The sequence below is a fragment of the Bufo gargarizans genome, chromosome 6, assembly GCF_014858855.1.
Source record: "Bufo gargarizans isolate SCDJY-AF-19 chromosome 6, ASM1485885v1, whole genome shotgun sequence".
In the NCBI taxonomy this organism is placed as follows: Eukaryota; Metazoa; Chordata; class Amphibia; order Anura; family Bufonidae; genus Bufo; species Bufo gargarizans.
In genome coordinates this window covers 30,475,452-30,498,701 of record NC_058085.1, presented here as the reverse complement: position 1 = coordinate 30,498,701, position 23,250 = coordinate 30,475,452, and the positions used below count along the sequence as shown (strand labels likewise).

The following is a 23,250-nucleotide window of genomic DNA, read 5'->3' as shown; positions in this document are numbered from 1 at the left end:
GTTATAGTTCCCAATGTTTTGGGGTGTACCATATTTTAAACCAAAAAATGTAAACCAAAAACCAGTGTTGGCTACCTCCTCCTCTTCCACCGCCGCTTCACCTACACCGCCACATCCACCGCCTCCTAAACCTCCTACTCCATATGGACCATGACCTCCAAGATCAAGATAATATTTTTTTATTTTTTACGTATTTTATGTTATTTGAAGTCATTTCATTATCCACATTTGTTTGCAGAGCACTTGCCATACTCTTAACCACATTCTGATGCCATTTGCAGCCCTCTAGCCCTTTCCATGAAATTTTTACAGCCATTTTAGTGCTCAAAAGTTCAGGTCCCCATTGACTTCAATGGGGTTCGGGGTCAAGTTCGGGTCCCGAACTCAAACTTTTTTGTGAAGTTCGGCCGAAACCAAACTTCCAGGTGTCCGCTCAACTCTATTTATAACACAATATTTTTTATTTAATTAGTATTATATTGGGACTCCGCTAAAATGGCTGCCTCAAAGAAGTCTGCTTTACCCCTACCATAAGATAAGTATACACAGGCAGTGATTATCATGTCAGATCCCTGAGAAAATAATCTATATTTGTTTTATGAAATGTGTGGTATAAATTTTTGGCACAGACACCGGACCTTTTAAAGGGGCTGTCCGGGTTCGCAGCTGAACCTAGACAGCCCCCCTAATATTATCATTTGAGCATATCATGCTCCAATGCTCTCCTTTTGTCCTGCGCTAAATTGCACAGGAAAATAGCTTTTTATGGAGATCCGGTGATGTACCGGGTTCTCCATATGGACTGCTAAGCGGAGGCTTCAGTCTAGCAGTGAGCCTGTTACCGTCACCGGCACTAATGGGACTGGTTTAGCGCCGTCCTAGCCTGTAAAACTGCTAGGGCAGCATAAAAGCCTGCCCATCAGAGCCGATGATGTCACCGAATACACTGCTAGGTAGAAAAGCACAGGGCAAGGGAGAGCCTCGGAGGATGAAATGCTCCGATGCTCATATCAGAGGGCCTGTCTGGGTGAAAATGTGGGTATGTCCAGGTTCATCTCTGAACTGGGAAAACCCCTTTAACCTGTTGGGGACACATGATGTAGTGGAACATCATGATGTCCCAATACTTAAGGATGGGACAGTGATCGGAACTGGGTGCCTGCTAAAATCAATCGGCAGGCATCCTGGGACAATGCGGGGGGGGGGGGGGGGGGTCCTGTGACCCTCCCTGTATCGGCGATCGCAGCAAACCGCAGGTCAATTCAGACCTGCGGTTTGCTGCGTTTCCGGGTTATTCGGGTCTCCGGAACAGGATGGTGATCGGTGGTGTGATAATACACCACCAATCACCATCCTGTGATCCTGAGAGGTAATGGTGATATCACCTCTCAGGATCGCTTCTGATTGGCTGCAGGGTGGGCGGGAGGTTTAAACTTCCTTCGGCTCTGCCTCCTCTACCTTTCTGTGTCCGGAGACGGGAGAGAGAGGCAGTGTCTGATCTGTTGCCAGCAACCCCCCATCTCTGCCCAGCACCCCCCTTCTGACCATCCACAGTGCCATCTGGCACTAACAGAGACATCGGGACAGGTTAGGGAAAGGTTAGGTTAGGCAGGGATACATAAGGAAAATTCAGGGAAAGTTTAGGGGGAAGAAAAAGTTTTAACTGTTGCATCACCCTGATTGGGTGTCTGGGGTCCACAGCACAGCTGTGTGACCCTAGACCCCCCAGGGGTATTGCAGCCTGCCCCCCTGAACCCCCACACACAATTTTTTTGTTTTGTTTGTTTGTTGCGTACGCTGACTGTGGCCAGCACTCAGAGTCCGGCCACTGTTAGCGCATAGCCCACCCCACCGCTGATAAGCTTCGGATGGCTGATCAGCGAGTTTGAATCTTTTTTATTTTTTTGGCCCTTTTTGGGGGTTTTCACATTTTTTTTTCGCTTTTTTTTTCTGTTAGGTATAGTGCAAAGTCCGCAAACACCCATGCCCCCACACACACACACTAAAAAAAAGTTTTTCATGCACACACACTCCCCTATGGCCGGCCGGATGTTCTTGGCAGAGGAGGCATACGCCAAGCTTGCCTTCGACTTCGAGAGCCCCAGTGACGAGGATGACCCTACTTTCCTCTTGTCATCCGCGTCCTCCTCATCATCTAGCAATGATGATGAGCCCCCAAGGTGGCGGAGACGCCGCCAGGCAGAGCAAGGGGACCCCCATGCCAGGGATCCTGTGGCCCACACTAGTACGAGCCACTCTGGGGCTCGTACTAGTTTTCCAGCCCACCAGATAAGTCCACCTGAGCCTTCTACCAGTGAACTTGCATGGTGTACCCCAGAGGATTTTGAGCCTGTGATTCCTGATTTTGTTGGCCATTCAGGAATCCAGATTATATGACCATTTTAGTCTTTTTTTTCAGTGACCACTTTGTGAATCTGATGGTGGATCAAACGAACTTGTACGCGCAAAAGTTCATTGCTCAACTACCGGGCTCCTTTTTCGCTAGGGCCGGTGCCTGGAGTCCGTTCAGTGCAGCCGAGATGAGGACATTTTGGGGCCTCGTGCTGCACAGGGCCTAGTCAATTTCTAGCAATTCCAAGTTCAGGGCAGGCAGCAAGGAACAGAACCATAAGACAGGCAAGGTATGGTACATGGGCAGTTAGATGAGAGATCACACCTTAGCTGGTTACTAGAGACCAGACAACCTCAAAGCACAGGTGAGGAGGTGGATCCAAAGCCCAGCTAAATAGGATGGCTGATTTACCTCCTTATCAGCAGCTGGGCTGGGAGCACTAGGAAAGGATTAACTCTTGCAGGACAATTAAGGCCCTTTCACACGAGAGAGAATTCTGTTCAATGTGTGATGCGAATGCATTGCGCACGCACGGAATCCGGATCCATTCATTTAAATGAGCGGTGGTTTTCACGCATCACTTTTGCGTTGCGTGAAAATTGCAGCATGTTCTATATTCTGCGATTTTCACACAACGCTGGCCCCATAGAAGTAAATGGGGCTGCGGAAAAATCACATCGCATCCACAAGCAAGTGCGGATGTGATGCGATTTTCACTGTTGGTTGCTAAGGGATGTTGTATGTAAACATTCCGTTTTTATCACGCACGTGCAAAACGCCATAAATCTCATTGCACCTGTGCAATAAAAACTGAACATGATCGCAGAAAAAACTAAATGACTTTGTTTGTGAAATCGAGCAATTTTCACTGAACGCATCCGGACATAATCTGCAAGGGCCTAACTGAGCACTAGTCTCAATTCACACAGGGAAATTAGAGCGTCCTCAATGGCTGCCCGGGAGAGCAAGTCAACAGCAGGCACAGACTGCTGGTGTGACATAGATAATATGTTGAGGACAAACACATTTTTGGATAACACCCGGGTAGATGGCGATGGCTAGATAGGTTTGAATAGAAGGCCACTCTTTCTGTATGAAGTGCACTTACACAGAGTTCCAGAGGTTCAGTGATATACTGTATTGTAACAGTAAGAGACTTCCCCTCAACTGATGTTACAGTTAAGGGTTTTTTCCCGATGCTGCCGAGCGGGGGGCCCGCTGTCAGTGACAGCAGGACACCCCAGAGAGAAGGCAGGGACTGTTCCTCAGTGTCCCTGCCTTCTAGATGAACGAGCGCTGTGTATACAGATCAGGAGGCGCTATACGCTTCCTGTTCTGTCTCGGTGGTCATGTCACAGGGAGAGTGCAGGAGCTGTCAGGTCTTCCACAGACCTTGATCAGCCCTGCGCTGAGGCTGTACAGCGCTGTATTCTGCTGCACAGCCTCTCTATGTCAGCCCCAGTTAAAGGAGAAATCAATACTGAAAAAGAGGTCTTATATTTAAAATAAAAAATAAAACATTTAAAAAAAATATTTCCTCTTAAATCCGTTATTTAAAAAAAATAGAAGAAGAAAAAAAAAACATATTTGGAATCACCGAGTCCACAATGACCGGCTCTATAATAATATCATATGATCTACCCCATCAGGTGAATGCTGTAAAAAATTAATTAATAAATAAATAAACATTGCACCAAAACAGATTTCTTTTTTGTGACCTCACCTTCCAAAAAACATGTTAATCAATAAAAAAATCGCATGTACCTTAAAATTGTATCCATAAAAACGTCACCTCATCCCGCAAAAAATGATCCCCACACAAGACCATAGCTAGGAAAAAAATAAAAAAAATATGGCTATATGAAAACTGCAACACAAAACATTTTTTTTTTCTAAAAATGCTCTAATTGTGTAAAATATATAAAAAAATAAATAAAAAAAATAATAATAACATATTTGGTATCCCCGCATCCGGAACAATTGTCCGTCACTGGGAACACGTCTGGGCGGAAGCTTCTGCCTACCAGTGTGTTATTATAAACAAGAAAGCACTTTGCAATACATGGCCCAATTTTCAAAACTTTCGAACACTTAGCTATCAAATGCCAGAAGAGGCCTTCTCAATCTATATTGTCTACAAAGCCCCGGATTTAAAAACAGGATTTGATGATGAACTGCTGGAATTGGCCACATTGGCCTTCCTAGATAGTCAGAAGAACATCATTGTGGGCGACACAAATTGCTGGGCCGATGATGTGTCCAACATTCAAACCCAGCAATTATTAACATCCCTTGAGACCAATGGCTTCATGCAGGAGGGGACCTCCCCGACTCACAGGGGCTGCCACATCCTGGACTGGATTCTGACATCCAGGGTGGAGATACAGGTCCATACATGATCTGGTGTGGACTGATCATAAAAATATACTTTTTACTCAAACTATCCCCCCTTCAAAAAAAGCTCCCCATTTTCCAGTGAGAGATAAGACTCTCATCCAACAAAGAAATTTGAAAATTCTTAATTTGAAAGAATTTGGCAATAGCTTCAAGGAGAATCTGAATATAAAAAATTCCAGCTAAATCAATTAACATAAATATAATGGGATTCAAACAGTATATATCTATCTAAGTTCCAGCAGAAAAAATAACCCCTAAAATCACAATTTTAATGATATACGTTAAAAAGGATCCAATATAGATCCTCTATCCAAAAAAGGAGAAAATGACATACAAGGTATGTGACTGATATATTGCATCCAGAGTCTTGATAATACACCTGGGGTGTGGGATTAAATTATCCCTAGATCCAGCCGTCAGTTTCCGGTCCACAGAGAGGCAGTTCCGGTTCCTGGAACATATTCCCCTGCTGATCCTCTGACCAATGTACATCTCCAGTTCCGGTCCAGGCGGAATATGCGCTCCATATAGCAATAAGTAGCCTCAATGGATCGATCCAAATCAGAACATGCATCCGGTACATGAAGAGCCTTTGATTACAGTCTGTGCTATGCACCAGGGCTCAATTCATGTAACCAGTATGCAAAAAAACAAAAAAAAACAATTGTAACTACTTTAATCTATATATCGAATGCCACCTATTATTGGTAGCATACTGAAAAATTAGGTGAAATGGGGATATGATGTCAAGAGGAGGGATAAAATCCCCAATAATAAAAGGCACAGATCGATATGGTATCTAGGCAATCATGTGATCAAAAGATCTAATACAAGATCACAGAATACTTTAAATACATGTATACTGCAGTTAAGCCACAGTTATCCCTAATTTAATATAATTTTCAAAAGACTATCCACGGTCCATGGTCGTCTCCAGACAATGACCCAATAACGGGTCACTCAATGTCCATTCTGATATAACATTTGTTTCATGCTTCACGCATGTGGCCTAATTTTTATATACACTACGAAAATCACCATGAAAGCTAGGCCGTCAGACAGATAAAGATGTCACAGGGACAGCCACACTCATAAGAAACAGGAGAATGTTAATCTTTCATTGATGCCCAGAGGGGCCTGAGATCTGAAGCAATGGATCCATGTATACTCTTTCTGTAATATTTTCCTGTCCCAGTCGCCGCCCCTAGGTGACTGTTGAACCAGTTCCAAGACAGAGAATTTTAGGCACCCAGGGTTTCCCCCATGAATTTTGTTGATATGTGAGGCAACTGGTGTGATATTCTTTTTGATGACATAATTTATGTGCTCACACACTCTTCTCCACACTTCCCTGATTGTCTTGCCTATGTAGTCCTTTGGACAAGGACACTGGCAAATATATATAGCACCCTTGCTGCGACAGTTACAGACGTCCCTGATTTTAAATACTTGTCCAGTGACCGTACATGTTATTGTCTTAGAGGTTGAGATGTATTTGCAAGCTTTGCATGATCCACATCTGAACATCCCTATGGGTTTACGGTCCAGACACGTACCTTCCCTATTAGGAGGGATGTAGTGGCTGTGCACAAGACGGTCTTTAAGACTCTTACCCCGTCTGTAGCTGACACATGGTTTTTCCGTCAGGATGTCACATAGATCCTGGTCCATCCGTAATATGGGCCAGTATCTATTGAGTGTCATCATGACCTCCTGATTAGCTGAGTCATAAGTTGATATAATTTGAGGTGGTTGAGTCTTATCCTGATCTCTAAGTTTTGAGACTAATAGATTGTTTTGATCCTGATGTGCTGCATTTTTGAAGGCTTTGTTAAAATGTCTCTGAGGGTGTCCCCTCTCTCTGATCCTCATTTGCAGCTTCTTGGCTTCATTAAAAAAGGCCTGATTGTCCGAGCAATTCCGTCGTACACGGAGATACTGTCCCCTCGGTATCCCCCGTTTGAGGGGGACCGGGTGATGACTCTCCCAATGTAAGAGGGAGTTGGTAGCAGTTGCCTTTCTATGGATGTCAGCAGTCAACTTGTCACCAGTCATCGTGACACGGACATCCAGGAAAGCGATTGTCTTGAGATCAGTCTCAAATGTAAATCGGAGACCGATTTGATTGTTGTTAAGCTCAGTGACAAACCTATTGAATTCATCTGACCCACCTTTCCAGACCAGAAAAATATTGTCGATATAACGTGTCTGTCCACCAGATTGTCTGGTCTGGAAAGATGCAGGTGTCCTCCCACCAGCCCGAGAAGAGATTGGCGTAAGTAGGGGCACAGGGACTCCCCATCGCCATCCCCCTGAGCTGGTGGAAGAACTGTCCATTAAATAGAAAAAAATTATGGGTCAGTATGAATTCAAGAAGCTTCAGGACAAAACCATTGTGTGCCTTGCAGTGTATCCCCCTGGTCTTGAGAAAATATTCCACCGCGCGGAGCCCTTTTTTATGTGGTATTGAACTGTAAAGGGACTCCACGTCAATACTTGCTAGGAGACATCCGGGGTCAAGACTGATGGTGTTGATCTTATTGAGAAAGTCCAACGTGTCCCATGTGTATGCTGGTAGGGACACGACGAACTGACTCAAAATACGGTCGACATATATGCCACTGTTCTGAGTAAGGGAATCCACCCCTTAAATAATTGGTCTACCCTTCAGTGGGTTGGTCCCTTTATGGACTTTAGGTAGTCCATAGAAAGTGGCAATGCAGGGAAAATTAGTAAGAAGGAATTCATATTCCGCTGAGGAGATCACTTTTTCACGAATACCCTCATCAAGGATGCTCTTGAGTTCTGTCCTGAACTGGATGGTGGGATTCACTGATAAAACGCTGCATCCCCCCTATCCTCGAGTAAGTCCATACACATCCGGACATACAGTGACTGGTCCAATATCACCAAATTGCCTCCCTTATCAGAGGGCTTTATGATTAGTGATTTATCACGTTCCAGTGACTGTAGTGCCAACATCTCCATTTGTGAAAGGTTATATTTATCTGGATGTATATACTCAAGTTTCTCCAGGTCCGAAATTACCATTTGGAGAAAGATGTCTATGCATTCGTAGTTAAACGGAGGAGGCATCCTTCTACTCTTTTGTTTGAGGTCGGTATATGGGCCCTGACCTGGGTTCCGTCTCCCCTCCTCCTCGAGGTCCAAACTCTCACAGATTTGTTTATTAGAGTGTTTAAAGAATTTCTGCCATTTCAGACGTCTACCAAATAATTGTAGATCTTTGGTCCAGCTGAAAAGGCAGAAATTCGTGGTTGGTACAAATGATAGACCCCTTTTCAGCACATCAATCTCTACTGCACTCAAGTTACGGGAAGGGAGGTTGATGATTTGCAAACCATCTACTGTACTTTGTCTACCCGTCCCCGTAATTGATAAGGAAACTGGGTCTTCTCTAAGAAAGAGGGTGCAGACTGAGAGAAGGATGGCATGTTGGAGGAACCAGAGGGGGATAGAGACTAGGGCACGGCGGGATAATGAGACCCCCGTGGTGTCCCACGTCTAGCGCCCCCCCCCCCCCCCCGCGGCCATCTTCTACCGCGTCTCCTAGCACCAAAGGTATTTCCTCTGCCATAGGGATGATATTGAGGCTCAGTGTCCGAGGATTCGATGTCGGAGGATGAAATCTGAGAGACTACAGGGGGATTATTAACAATAGGTTGTTTATACGCCCTATTTTCCCTAAACTCGCTCAGGTCACGGATAAACTGCCTGTGTTTCCTCTCCTTCAGCAGATTTTGAAATCTCTCCACCAAGGTTTGTAGAGATGACTCGTGTCTGCTGAAGTCAGGGTCCTCCCTGAGTTTAAGGGCTATATTTATTTGTTCTTGCAGATTAATCGAGGTGCGTTCGAACAGTAATTTGTCCTCCTCTAAGAGGATATTCATTAGGTTTAGGCTACTTTCACACTTGCGTTCGATCGGATCCGTTCTGAACGGATCCGCTCATATTAATGCAGACGGTGGCTCCGTTCAGAACGGATCCGTCTGCATTAGAACTTAGAAAAATTTTCTAAGTCTGAAAGTAGCCTGAGCGGATCCGTTCCGACTTTACATTGAAAGTCAATGGGGGACGGATCCGCTTGAAGATTGAGCCATATGGTGTCATCTTCAAGCGGATCCGTCCCCATTGACTTACATTGTAAGTCGGAACGGATCCGCTCGCCTCCGCACGGCCAGGCGGACACCCGAACGCTGCTTGCAGCGTTCAGGTGTCCGCTCACTGAGCGGAGCGGAGGCTGAGCACTGGCAGGCGGATGCATTCTCAGTGGATCCGCCTCCACTGAGAATGCATTAGGGCCAGACGGCTGCGTTCAGGGCCACTCGTGAGCCCCTTCAAACGGAGCTCACGAGCGGACACCTGAACGCAGGTGTGAAAGGAGCCTAAGAGAGCTCCGGGTTAGTTCTTCCTCCCATTTGGCGGTCAGACCTGCTGATGCAATCCGATCAGCCGGTTTGACCTGATGTCGAAGGCCCTTTGGGACTATTTTGTGCTCCAGGTAGCTCTCAATTGATTTTATTTCCCACCAGGATTTGATGTTGTCTTTATATTTAATGTATAGATCGTTAAACACCTGTTTACAAGATGAAGAAGTGGCCAGGCCCAGGACATCCCTATCTGAAAAAATATGGTGCCTAAAATTCTCTGTCTTGGAACTGGTTCAACCGTCACCTAGGGGCGGGGACTGGGACAGGAAAATATTACAGAAAGAGTATACATGGATCCATTGCTTCAGATCTCAGGCCCCTCTGGGCATCAATGAAAGATTAACATTCTCCTGTTTCTTATGAGTGTGGCTGTCCCTGTGACATCTTTATCTGTCTGACGGCCTAGCTTTCATGGTGATTTTCGTAGTGTATATAAAAATTAGGCCACATGCGTGAAGCATGAAACAAATGTTATATCAGAATGGACATTGAGTGACCCGTTATTGGGTCATTGTCTGGAGACGACCATGGACCGTGGATAGTCTTTTGAAAATGATATTAAATTAGGGATAACTGTGGCTTAACTGCACTATACATGTATTTAAAGTATTCTGTGATCTTGTATTAGATCTTTTGATCACATGATTGCCTAGATACCATATCGATCTGTGCCTTTTATTATTGGGGATTTTATCCCTCCTCTTGACATCATATCCCCATTTCACCTAATTTTTCAGTATGCTACCAATAATAGGTGGCATTCGATATATAGATTAAAGTAGTTGCAATTGTTTTTTTTTGCATACTGGTTACATGAATTGAGCCCTGGTGCATAGCACAGACTGTAATCAAAGGCTCTTCATGTACCGGATGCATGTTCTGATTTGGATCGATCCATTGAGGCTACTTATTGCTATATGGAGCGCATATGCGTTCCAGGAGCCGGAACTGGTGATGCTCGTAGTCCAGCTGGACATTGAGCAGGTTGACATATTCTAAGAACAGGAACTGGTCTCCTGTAGATTCCACTATAGCTCCTGATTGATTTGGTGCAACTCTCTTTATGCATTTGCGGTGACCCTGTTTTTTGATTTTAGTGTGGGTTACTTATTGAGACTCTTTCACAGTGAGACGACAGGACCGCCGTCTGGTTGGGGTGTACCATACCTTCTAACCGTGAGTGTGCACAGCACCACAATGAATTTAATGTATAGCACTGCTGGACATCATATTGATTTGGGTATATGATTATCTTTGTCCAACAGGATGTGGAACACACCTTTATTTGGCATCCAGGATTTGGATCAAGGCACCATAACCACACAGGATATAACTAGTCTGTGACTGGTCTGGAACAGTGACACATTCTATGTGGATTGGTCGTAGAACGGCACCCTCTGTATAAACCATATGTAGAGCGATGAAATGAATTGATTGACTATGTAACCTGGCCGTGAGCCAGTTGGTATCAAGTTACATTAGCATTGTATCGATTTTTTGTGTCTTTGTTATCATACCTCCTGATGATCCCATAGCACTGTCTAGGGGGAAACGCGTCGAGGTAATCCAGGTGTTTGACTATATGTTCAACCCTGACTATCTGTTTTTTGTGTTTGTATTTTGTCTCTTTGCATCCAGTTAATAGATGTACCATCGGTACCTTATTATCCTCACCTAATACCTGGGGGAATCCAGAATATTTCCTTTTTTTTCCTTTCAGGGACAACTTAGGGATAATAGTCTAGGAACGTGGACAGGGGGCCTCCACCATCAGGAGCCTTCCCTGGGCTGAGGTTTTAGGATAGGGGCGGATCTAGGGATAATTTATTCCCACACCCCAGGTGTATTATCAAGACTCTGGATGCAATATATCAGTCACATACCTTGTATGTAATTTTCTCCTTTTTTGGATAGAGGAATCTATATTGGATCCTTTTTTAACATATATCATTAAAATTGTGATTTTAGGGGTTATTTTTTCTGCTGGAACTTAGAATCTGAATATAGATTTATTCCGCTCCATAGAATCCACGGAAGCATAGAGACTACACTAAACACCTTAGCACCTATGAAACATAAACAGCAACCTCGTTCCCCCTAATAAAAACCTGCCTTGGTTCACTGCTGAATTAAGAGCGGATAAAAAGGCTACCAGAGCCCTTGAAAAGGCCTGGAGAAAAAAATCTCATAGAAGACACCAAAATTAAATACAAAATAAGTATTAGAAAGTACAGAGATAATATTAAAAATACCAAAAGAACATACTCCTCAAATAAAATAGGCAATGCGGCTAACAACTCCAGAGAACTTTTCAAAGTGGCTAAAGAACTAGCCAATCCTAGATGTAAGATTGCAACGACGGAGCACTCTCAAGCACTGTGCCAGCAAATGGTCGACTACTTTGCTGAAAAAATCCAGAAACTTAGGGACAGTATACCAATGGTTCATAGGACGGATGAGACACTTTTTTCTTCACTTTTAACCTTACCCTATTACCCTCACAGACTTTCAGACCATCCCTGAGGAGAAAACGATTGAAATCATTGGAGCTCTTGGGCCCCTTTCACATGGGCGAGTATTCCGTGCGGATGCGATGCTTGAGTTGAACGCATTGCACCCGCCCTGAATCCCGACCCATTCATTTCTATGGGGCTGTTCACATGAGCGGTGATTTCCACGCATCACTTATGTGTTGCATGAAAATCGCAGCATGCTCTATTTTGTGCATTTTTCACGTAACGCAGGCCCCATAGAAATGAATGGGGTTGCGTGAAAATCGCAAGCAAGTGCGGATGCGGTGCGATTTTCACGCACGGTTATTAGGAGATGATCGGGATGGAGACCCGATCATTATTATTTTCCCTTATAACATGGTTATAAGGGAAAATGATAGCATTCTAAATACAGAATGCATAGTACAATAGCGCTAGAGGGGTTAAATTTTTTTTAACTCGCCTTAATCCACTTGATCGCGCAGCCCGGCATCTCTTCTGTCTGTCTTCTGTGCTGTGTGGAGGAACAGGACCTGTGGTGACGTCACTCTGGTCATCACATGATCCATCACCATGGTAAAAGATCATGTGATGGATCATGAGATGACCGGAGTGACGTCACCACAGGTCCTGTGATCAAGTAGACTAAGGTGAGTTAAATTATTTTTTATTTTTTTTAACCCCTCCAGCTCTATTTTACTATGCATTCTGTATTCAGAATGCTATTATTTTCCCTTATAACCATGTTATAAGGGAAAATAATACAATCTACCGAACACCGATCCCAGGCCCGAACTTCTGTGAAGAAGTTCGGGTTTGGGTACCAAACATGCGCGATTTTTCTCACGCGTGTGCAAAACGCATTACAATGTTTTGCACTCGGGCGGAAAAATTGCGCATGTTCCCGCAACGAACCCGCATATTTTCCCGCAACACCTGTGTGAAAGAGGCCTTAGATCCTCCTCCTCGCCTCTAGACCCATGCCCGGCGGCCGTGGTGAAGTCCGCCGCGGTTGCATTGGCACCATACATTCGAGACATTATAAATAGTTCCTTTTCCAGCGGTCAGGTGCCGGCTATTCTGAAGCAGAAAGTGGTAACACCCCTTCCTAAGAAACCGGCGCTACCTGTGACCGATCTGAGTAACCTTAGACCGATTTCGGGACTACCGTTCGCTGCAAAGATAGACGAGAGGGAGGTTGTTGCACAACTGCAGGGATATCTGGAGGCCAATCACATTCTTGACGACTTCCAGTCGGGATCCCGACTGGGAAGGAGTACTGAGACCGCTCTGGTCAATGTTCAGGACGATCTACTGATGGCATTAGACCAGAACGACTCTATGGTCCTAGTCCTTCTGGACCTATCATCCGCTTTTGACACTATTGACCATCAAGTGTTACTGAACCAGCTGAAAGTGGTAGCCTGATTAGATGGAAAGACCTTGGCATGGATGATTTCATTTCTCCAGGACAGGGTACAACCAGTGAAGCTGGGGGTATTTCACTCAGCCGATCTACCACTGTCCTGTGGAGTACCACAAGGCTCGGCACTATCTCCAGTCTTGTTCAACATCTATCTGAGACCATTGGCCAACATCATCAGGAGCCACAATCTTCAGTTTCATGTTTATGCGGATGATACACAACTGTACTTTAGGCTTGCCAAAGGAACAGTTGATTAAGTCGATCTGGCCGGATGTCTCTTGGAGATCGATCACTGGATGAGTGCCAATTATCTAAAGCTTAATGGGACCAAAACTGAATGTATTACATTCAGTGACCAGAAAATTACACCCTCAGCACCGCAATGGCCATTGTCCTTTGGACCTGTCCTTGAGACAGCCATCCAGGTCAGGGACTTGGGAGTGGTCTTGGCTCCTCAGATAAATCAGGTAGTTAGTACCTGCCACTGCCAGCTGAAACTTCTGAGGAGGATCTTAAAATACATTGAATCCCCTCTCAGGAAAGCCTTGGTCGGAGCAGCGATCAGCAGTCGGTTGGACTATTGTAATGCCTTGTACATAGGACTCCCTAAGAAGAAATTGCATAGATTTTAACTTGTGCAGAATGCCGCAGCAAGGCTACTAACGGGTGTTGCCTGCAGAGAGCATATCACTCCCTCTTAATGCCTTGCACTGGCTCCCCGTCCAACAACGGGTGATATTCAAGATTGGATGCTTCATGCATATGGTATTCCATGGTGTGGGGCCCTTGTACCTGCGACATAAATTCACCAGGTACGCCCCGTTGAGGACATTGAGGTCTAGTACCTCTGCGAATTTTAACATCCCACAAGTTAATAAGATCAGACGTGGAGGTAGATCCTTTTTGGCTCAAGGGGCAAGATTTTGGAACCACCTACCTCTGGCCCTGAAAATTATTCCCAGTCTTCTCTTATTCAGACATGCACTGAAAACCTTACATTTCAAACAGGCGTTTGATCTTCCTATATAACACTTATTTTTGGTTCATATAATTTTGGGGGTTTTCCTAAATCTTAGTCTATAAATTCACGGTTGGTAATTGTCCCTTCTATTTTAAAGACACCTTTTCCTCACGTTTATTTATTTTGTTCTTTTCACATTTTCTATATCTCGTCCGAACCCTTTGAACCTTAAGATCCCCCTACCTTGCATTTTTATTGATTTTCCATTTGATAAGTGCTAGGAAATTGGTCTCTGGAATAGGTGCCTCTTCTCTAGGCCTTTGTGGCCCATGTCAAAGTGTCATGCCTTCTTCTCAGCCAGCTAAGCGCATCGAGGCCCTAAGGGTAAGACTGCGTGCACACAAGACTATACATCATCAGCAGCAGCACAGGCACGGGAGATCATTGGAGAATGAAATGCTCCGATGCTCATGTCAGGGGGAATGCCTGGGTGATAGACACATACAGCTGAACTTTAGAGCCATTACACGCATACAGCTCAGCTACATAAACATTACAGCTCTACAGCACTGCTACATACACCCTGCAATTACAAACAGCACAGCAGAGCCATGCATACACAGAGCAGATAAACCTGGTCATGTGATCTCCATGACTCCTCCCACACATGATCACATGGTCATGACATAATCACAGGTCCTTTACTTCCTCCTACAGCACAGCCTGGAGCCTGACTCCTCCCACACGTGATCACATGGTCATTACATTACCAGAGGTTACATCCTCTTGGAAAACAACCTGGAGCATGACTCCGCCCACATTTGGTCACATGGTCATGACATCATCACAGGTCCTTTACTTCCTCCTACAGCACAGCCTGGAGCCTGACTCCTGTAGACTCTGGAAGAAGTGCAGTCACAGAACGCTCCATGGTGAAGGGTTGTCAGAGGAGGAGGACACGTCCGACCCCAGGTAAGTGAAACACTCACCAGAGCCACATATGTCTCTCTGCATTCAAGCTTTGCTGTCCGGCCCCATTCACTATAATGGCGACCAGCGGCGATCCGGCAAATATGCCGAGAAGTGTCCGGACAAATCCTGCTGCGTGCAGTGGTTTCCGCCCCGGCCGCTTCTCAGCATGTATTACAGTGAATGGGGCCGGCGGGTGTCTGTTAGCTGTATGGAGCGAGCGCTCGGTATAGTATTAGAATGTATTGGCTCCGATGAGCCGAAGATATTACTTGGAACCGAACCCGACTTCTGTATCAAGGTTTTTTACAGTAAAAATTAATTTCCGAAGTTATATCATTGTATTTTATATGTATACTAGCTGAAGGACCCGGCTACGCTCGGGTATATTTAATCTATTTAATTTAATGTTTTGTGTGTGTCGTTAAAAGATATCAACACTATCCACTATAACAGTGACATCTACAGCACCTCGCCCCCAAAACAGTGACCTCCACTGCCCCCCACCCCTTAACACTGCACCCCCCACAGGGCCCAACCCTTAAAGGGGTTCTGTGGGAATCAAAAAAATCTTAAAACATCATCTAAATATCATACAATCTGCTATGGATTCTAACCTTGTAACTGTCAGGCAATTTTGCTTCTGCAATTCATACTTCATGCTCCCAGTAACTCCTGTTGTTTACATCCCTGAAGTTCCTGGTAGTGGGAGTGGATTAGCTAGACCAAAACAATTCCCATAATTCTGTGCGCCTCCAGTTCAAGCCAGTTTGTAAACGCCCACTACACCTTTCCTGTTAGTGAAGCCTCAGCCACTGCACCCTCTGCAAATCAGCCCGGGGCTGTTTCTTCCTGTTTCCTCCCACACAGCTTCAGAAAAAGTGGACTCCGCCCACTCCTGCTTCTGGAAACAGAGTGTGCCTGTGCCCTGTCAGAAACCTCTAACCCCAATCATCAGGCAGTGAATATGATCAAAGTGCAGAACATTATTTGCTGTCCCTTGATTAGAGGTAGTGTTTGGCGAATCTGCTTTACATGCAGAACGCCCGATGGACAGTAAAAAGAGCGCAGGCGCAGAAGGTTCCGATTCCTTCAATGCAGACGTCCGGCCCTCCCACCGCTTTGAAACGTCACGACTTGTATCCACTGCCTTGGAGAGAGGCATGCCGGGATAGCTAGTCGTGACGTCAGCTACAGAAATACTTCCTGGATGAGGAGAGTCACGTGACCGCTCCCTACATCGGCGGTCAGAGATGAGATCGGAACAAGAAGTAAATTAGTAAGTTGCAGGGCATGGCAGGGGAGAGTGAATGAAACAGAAAAATGTTAAAGTGTAGAACCCCTTTAACATATGACCTCCATAGCAGCACACCCCTTAACTTTTGACCTTTTATAGCAGCCTTCCCCTTTAACAGTGACTTTCACAGCATACCACCCCCTTGACAGTGACCTCCACAGGGGCCTGCCCCCTTAACAGTGGCCTTTAATGGTTCGGGGGTGAGTCTTTTTGAACAGCTCACTGTAAGACAGCAGCACTGTACAGTCTGAGTGTAAGCTGCACGGAGAAAGTCACCCTCCCTCCCACCCCTGCAGCTGACAGAAGTTGATTTTTACCTTCATTTTTTCAATCCCCGTTAGCTTAGGAGTGGGAGGGACGGTGACTTTCCAGATCTAACCAGATCTGGGCGTGGCTTAGCGGGACCTAAAAGTTGATTTTTAACTTAATTTTTTCAATCTCAGTCGGCTGAGGAGTGTGAGGGGGCGTGGCCTAACCAGATTGGGGGCATGTCCTTTTGGACAGCTCACTGTAAGACAGCAGCACTGTGCTGTCTGAGTGTAAGCTGCAAGGAGAAAGTCACCCTCCCTGCCTCCCTCCCCTGCAGCTGACAGAAGTAGATTTTTGCCTTCATTTTTTCAATCCTGTCGGCTCAGGAGTGGGAGGTGGCGTGGCCTAAACAAAGTGGAAGGGCGTGGCTTAGCGGGACATGGGGACGGGGTTTTAAGTTCGTCTTCTGAGGGTGGACACATTGTGGCAGGGGGCGTGTCTGGGCTCATTCCTGAAAGAGTGACGCCCCTCTGGGCACCTTACTGGCTCATTTGCATACCAAATAAACTGGATTTTCAGAGATGAAAAACATCTGTTGCTGGAACAAAGGCACATCTTGAAATACGGTACTAAGTGCTATTAGACCATGGCTTTACTGCAATAGCAATTATCTTGCTGACAGATTTCCTTTAAAGCTCACCTACAGCAGTGAAGATAAATGGCTGGGTTGTTATGGAAACATGGAGTAAAACTGTGTAAGTGGAGGCTGGAGGACCTGTGAGCTTCTATTGGCTGATAAGAGTCATGTGACCAAGCTTCTATTGGCTAATGCATTTTTTTGGGAATATCTCAGGAACAGTACGTCCTAGAGAGCTGAGACCTGGTCTAAAACCTTCCCGGTCACCTGATGTGTCAAATTTCATGATTGTAAATGTCACGGTGCAGATTCCTTTAGCGGACATACGCACACATACACTCAGCTTTACATATTAGATGGGCGCAATCACACGAACATGTGCTGCCCGTTGCCGTATTGTGGACCGTATTTGCGGATCCACAATACACAGGCACCGTTCCGTGTGCATTCCCCATCACGTATGCGGAACAATTCACTTCAATCCGGAGATGTGGAACGGAAGCACAGAACGGAACACTACGGAAGCACTAGCACTGCAATTTGCTGTCCACAGCATGGGCTTCACACGGTCATGTGAACGAGCCCTAATTGTGTATAGGGTGGCGAATGATGGATCGTGCATCGCACCTTTTACTGGTTAACCTTTTATATACCTTTATACGGATTGCTTTAATATAGTCTTTAGCCTGAAGCATAGACCACTACCGCTGGGGACACCTACTTTATAGTATCTTTATATTATACTTTATTTTGTGTTGTATTTTATATTAGTTTTTGACTACTATAGTCGACCATGACTATATTGAGACACAGATCCCCTGAAGAAATATAGTAATAAAGCCCCGGGGATCACCGATGGTCTATTATATATAGTTATGTATACTCCTGGAAGGCTTTGTTCATTTTCTCTGATAGACTGAGCAAAGAAGACCGGTCTGAAATCTGTACCAGGTATTGTCTCATTTATTAGAGGACCTCTGCATGGACAAGGACCTGGGTATAAATGTGTGTACGGGAGAGGTAGCATTGTCTGTATAATTTGTCTTGGGATTCTGATTTATTGTGGATCTGAGAATTGGCCGATCCAAGGTCCAAATTGATAACAGATAAACAAGGTATACACCGTGACCATCATGGATTACATAATCTAGCTACATTCCATTAGGGAGTGAAGCTCTTTGGTTAAAACAGTATGAAATCTTTTCGGGTAAACACTCGGAGTTCATCTATGAGATAGATGTATCTGCGTAGAAAAAATGTTCTTCCCAATCGAGTCTCTGACGTCTCTCGCTGAACCGGCTTCCAGCTGATGTGTCGCTGTCAGATGATGGTCACTCAGTTGGTGATGTAAGTACCTTCATTCTGGATGAGGTCAGGACTCTAGATGAAGATTGGGTGTAATCATGGAATTAGTAGTTGTGTGTTATATTTTGTCTAACCTTTTATTGTATCTCAGTTTTCTATTTGGTGTTGGTGAATTTACCTAATTTTGCTAAAAAGGACATATATTTACCTATCTATCCCTAGTCCCTTACAAAATAAGTTACACATTTTACTATTCTTAAACTGCAGTGTGCAGTCTCTGTGTACAGAGTATCTGAATCTGAAATAGTGTATTTGTTAGCAATACAGGGGGCACTGTGGATGTCACTGCTATGGGGGGCCGGTTTTAAGACGGATAATTCTGCTCGTAGATTATAAATATGAAAGAGCCTCCAGTGTAAGGCGCTGACCAGAAAGAAATCGTAGAATGTTGAAAGGATATTCTCAAGTATAGTGTCTAATATAAATAATAGTAAAATATGATTATGTAAAATCACCAACCCTTATGACAGACATCTGTAGGGGATGCGTCCTCCCCGACGCGTGTTTCAGCTGCTGCCTTCGTCTTGGGGTTGTCGCTGCTGTGTGTGAGAAGTCTTTTATACCAGTGTATAATATAATACTCCCCACTTATTTATGTGTCGCATGCGCGTACAGGAAGGAAACCCTGCACCAAGATGACACGTAGGAAGCAAGCAGGCGAGCAGGACAGGAAGTGGTGGCCGTGCTTGTACACTATAGGAAAAAGCTCCGACCTATATCTCTCCTGCAGTCCTGTCCACCAGAGACATTGCTCCCTTTTTCTATAGTGTGCGAGCGCAGCCAACACTAATGGATTGCAGGGTGGTCGTAACCATGGAAACAAGCAGTGTGTAATGTAATGGAAAAATGAATCCAGCCAGCAAAGTAGGCAATATAGATAATAACAATACATTAGTAAGTGCCTTGTATTAACTTCCTCTACATGATAAATGCTATTTACTTAGGTAAGACAACCCCCTTAAGGACCGCTGTATTTCATCATGCTGCTTGTTAGAAATAAATCTCTTACATCTGAGTGCTTGTGAGGAGCTGTCAAAACAAAATCTGCCAACCTAATGTCTGTCTATATAGTACTAATAATCTTTTATTTATGTATCGTCAACTTATTCCACAGACTTTTACAATTACCCGGATAACATAGGACCTGTAATCCTCCACTGCTCCAGCACTGAGGCTCCTGTGGTCTCCTTCAGTCTGTTTACATCACTGCAGGGACAGTATTGGTTGGAACTCCGATGGTGGTATGTATGTCACCTGACCATTGAGGCCCATGATGGTCTATAGCGGTCATGTGCTGTTCATTCTGGCATTACTGATGACGTCTTTAATTCGCTGTAGGAAGGTGTGACATATCATGAAATTGCTTTGACCTCACACTTGGAACGGCCTTGACTAAGCTATTGAACTCATGTTCCAATTTATCCAAAGAGAGAGAACACAACATCTGCATTTTTTTATCTCCTTCAATGTCTCCTCTTCTCTCCAGTTATTGTATTTTACATGGTATTTTGTAGGATTTTACACCCTCTCATCTTCTCTCTATTCAGGTTCCTACAATATAGGACCAGCTCAGTGGATATCTTTTATATAAGATCCTTCTCCTGATTGACCCTTCAAGGATGGATAAGGACAAGATGGCAGAGAGTATAATTAATCTCACCCTAGAGATCCTCTTCCATCTTACTGGAGAGGTGAGAGTTTCTGATGATGTAACATTACTTCATTTTATCTATGTTACTAACAGCTGGACATGACTGGAGAGGTGAGGGACTCTGGAAATGTATGGAGTGATATTTATTACTGTGTCTTTCCATAACCAGGACTACACAGTAGTGAAGAAGACCTCTAATGAGCGCTGTCAGGCCCTTGTGTCTGAAGGATGGGGAAGAACCCTGAGCCCAATCATGGGGCCTCCACCTCACCCCCTGATACATGAGGAAATCAATAGAGAGAAGATCCTAGAACTCACCAACAAGATGATTGAGCTGATAACTGGAGAGGTGGGAATGCTGGGACATTATACAGAAACGCTATGAAGGGATCTGGGTGATGACTGTATCATTGTGTTGTCAGGTTCCTATAAGGTGTCAGGATGTCACCATCCATTTCTCCATGGAGGAGTGGGGGTATTTAGAAGGACACAAAGATCTGTACAAGGACGTCATGATGGAGGATCACTGGCCTTTCACAACATCAGGTAATAGACATGACTAAATCCACACATCTTAAATCCACAGATCTTCTCATTATCTGTATGTAAGGAATGAATTCAGTCACTGGATGTGTTTCCTACAGTTAAGGAAGAGACAAGAACACCGGAGAGATGTCCGAGTCCTCTTATTCCACAGGGTGGTTCAGAAGAACATCACAATGTCCCATGGGATGATCAGGTAGATGGAGATAAGGTCTCATACAATGTCCCATGTGATCTGTAGAAGGCTGTGAAGATCTTGTGTTCAGTCTTGTTTTATCCACCAGTATTATATGTTTTATACTTGTATAATGAGAAAGGTGGAGATGGCAGGATTACAGCTGACCATAGACATTACATGTTGTCGGGTTCTTCTCACAATTTTCTGCCTATGGAGACTTTTAAGATTTGTTCCTCTGTGAACTGCTGCAGACCTTTTGTGGTTTCAGAAGAGTGCCTCAACAATTTTTGGTTCTCTAGAGAAGTGTACGTGCCTAAGGCTCAAGAAAGCGCACAATAGGGTAGTATGTTCAATTAGATGTTAACAAAGGTGTACACTACTAAAGGCTCACCTTGTGGGGTTGTGCTAAGACAGGCACAACCCTATTGAAGGCTTGTCACACAAGAGTCGGTCCTTGGGTGTGCTGCCGCAGGTCGTGGTTTTTTCAGAAGGGATATCCAGTCCCTCCGGAAAGGTGGTTTAGGTAAAAAGGAAATCCTGCTTCGGCACTTCAAACCCAATTCAGACAGTCTTGGATGTAGAAAGGTGTGACGAAACCAACCTCGCGACGGTGTTTTGGAGGGGGCTGGTTGCTAGCCTCTTGCCTCAGGATTATGGCCCATAGTAACTTTAAAGAAAACAGGCCGGCCGCACAGCTTAAATCTGTCTTTGGAATTGTGTTTTATGTTATTATGCGTTCAGTTAAATTGTATGTTATGTGAGGGCACCCAGATAGCTAATAGTATTGTATTCGTGTATTCTGAGTGCCATTCACCTAATGATATGCACTCAGACTTGAGCTATCTGGGGATATGTTAAATGTCTGTGTTTGCTGTGGGAGTGTGCCATTGTGTGTTTGGGTGGTGATTTCTGTCCTGTTGTCCCCACATGTGTATTGGCGATCTCCCCTTTGTCCTGAGAGATAATTGGATTATCCCCCGGTTGTCTCTGGGGCAGAGAAGAGGAAACCATGATGCATTGTGGGGATGTTTTGTATCTGTTCGGTGTGTCGCAGTCTCCATTCTGGTCCCCTGGGGGCGTGTCCACCAGATGGAGACCTGTATAAATACTGGCGAGTAGCCCTCAATAAAGGTTCCTGTTTTATCCTTCATCATGCTGAGACTGGTGTTTGGATAACTGATCAAACTGGGGGATTGCTATACGCTGAAGATTTGCTATACTCCCCTGGCATAACTACTAGCTCTTGTAAGAGCTGTTCCTGCTCTCTGGCTGTAGGAGAGGTTCACCCACTGGAGCCTGGAGCCTTGTCGTAGGTCCAGCGTGGGTGGAGGACGGTGAGACCCCAACCAAGCTACGGCGGTTCGTGGGGTCTGCAGGGCGTACGGTGTCAAGTGGAGTGCTTGGAGTCCTCGGAAAGCACTAGGAGCATCTATCGACGGAGGTACCCGGTCGGGGTGCTAGGAGATCCGTTACAAAAGGTTTCTTTATACCATTACAAATGCGCACAATTAAAAACGCGTTTCGGGGATTTCAGATCCTCTTTATCAGGTTGACATTAATAGCAAAGAGAAAGAGCTTGGTGTACAGTCACAAATAAGCAGCGGAACCCTTATCCAGGAGTAGGTTCAGTCTCCTTAAAACAGTCAAATCCACAAGCAATTTCAGGGACTGCACTGATATCAGCAGTTTAGGACACAGTGCAGACTCGACACTCGATCCAACAGATGGTTGTTCACATTCCACTCCTATGGACCTCTCCTGCAGCGTCTTGCCACCAACCGAAACTTTCAATATATAGCACCAATACCTTCACAAAGAAAAGAAGCACATGGCGCAATACCCAAGTGGTAAAGTAAGTATCCAATTTATTGTACTTACAAAATTCAAGGAGTAAAAAGCATTTCATAAAAACGCGCCCGTCCCGGGTTTCGCCTTAGGCTTCGTCAGGGGCTGAGGGAATGAACTCCCTCAGAACAGGTGTTATATATCCTTCCGTGATTGCTCCGGGACAGCACCCCAACCGTAACATCCGGAGGGAAGGTAACATATATTAAATCAGGAATACTTAAACATCACTTTTACAAAAATATCACATATAATAATACCCTAAAACCAATGGAGAAGGTTGTTTGCAATTATGGAAGAGGTATATCGACGACTGCATTTGCATCTGGCGTGGTACAGAGACCACGCTTAAGGATTTCATAGTATACATTAATAACAATCCCTGGAATATTGTGTTCACTGAGAATATCAGTAAGGATGTGATTCACTTTTTGGA

General features: G+C 44.8%; 1 protein-coding gene across 1 annotated transcript in view; it reads left to right on the top strand.

Moving 5' to 3' along the window:
- The window catches only part of LOC122942502 (zinc finger protein 271-like), a 174,635-nt gene that overhangs the window by 49,343 nt on the left and 102,042 nt on the right, over window positions 1–23,250 (top strand). The window contains exon 5 of the mRNA XM_044300167.1: window positions 1,370–1,375. Coding sequence (XP_044156102.1) covers window positions 1,370–1,375 — 6 coding nt within the window. The remainder of the gene's footprint in view (window positions 1–1,369; window positions 1,376–23,250) is intronic.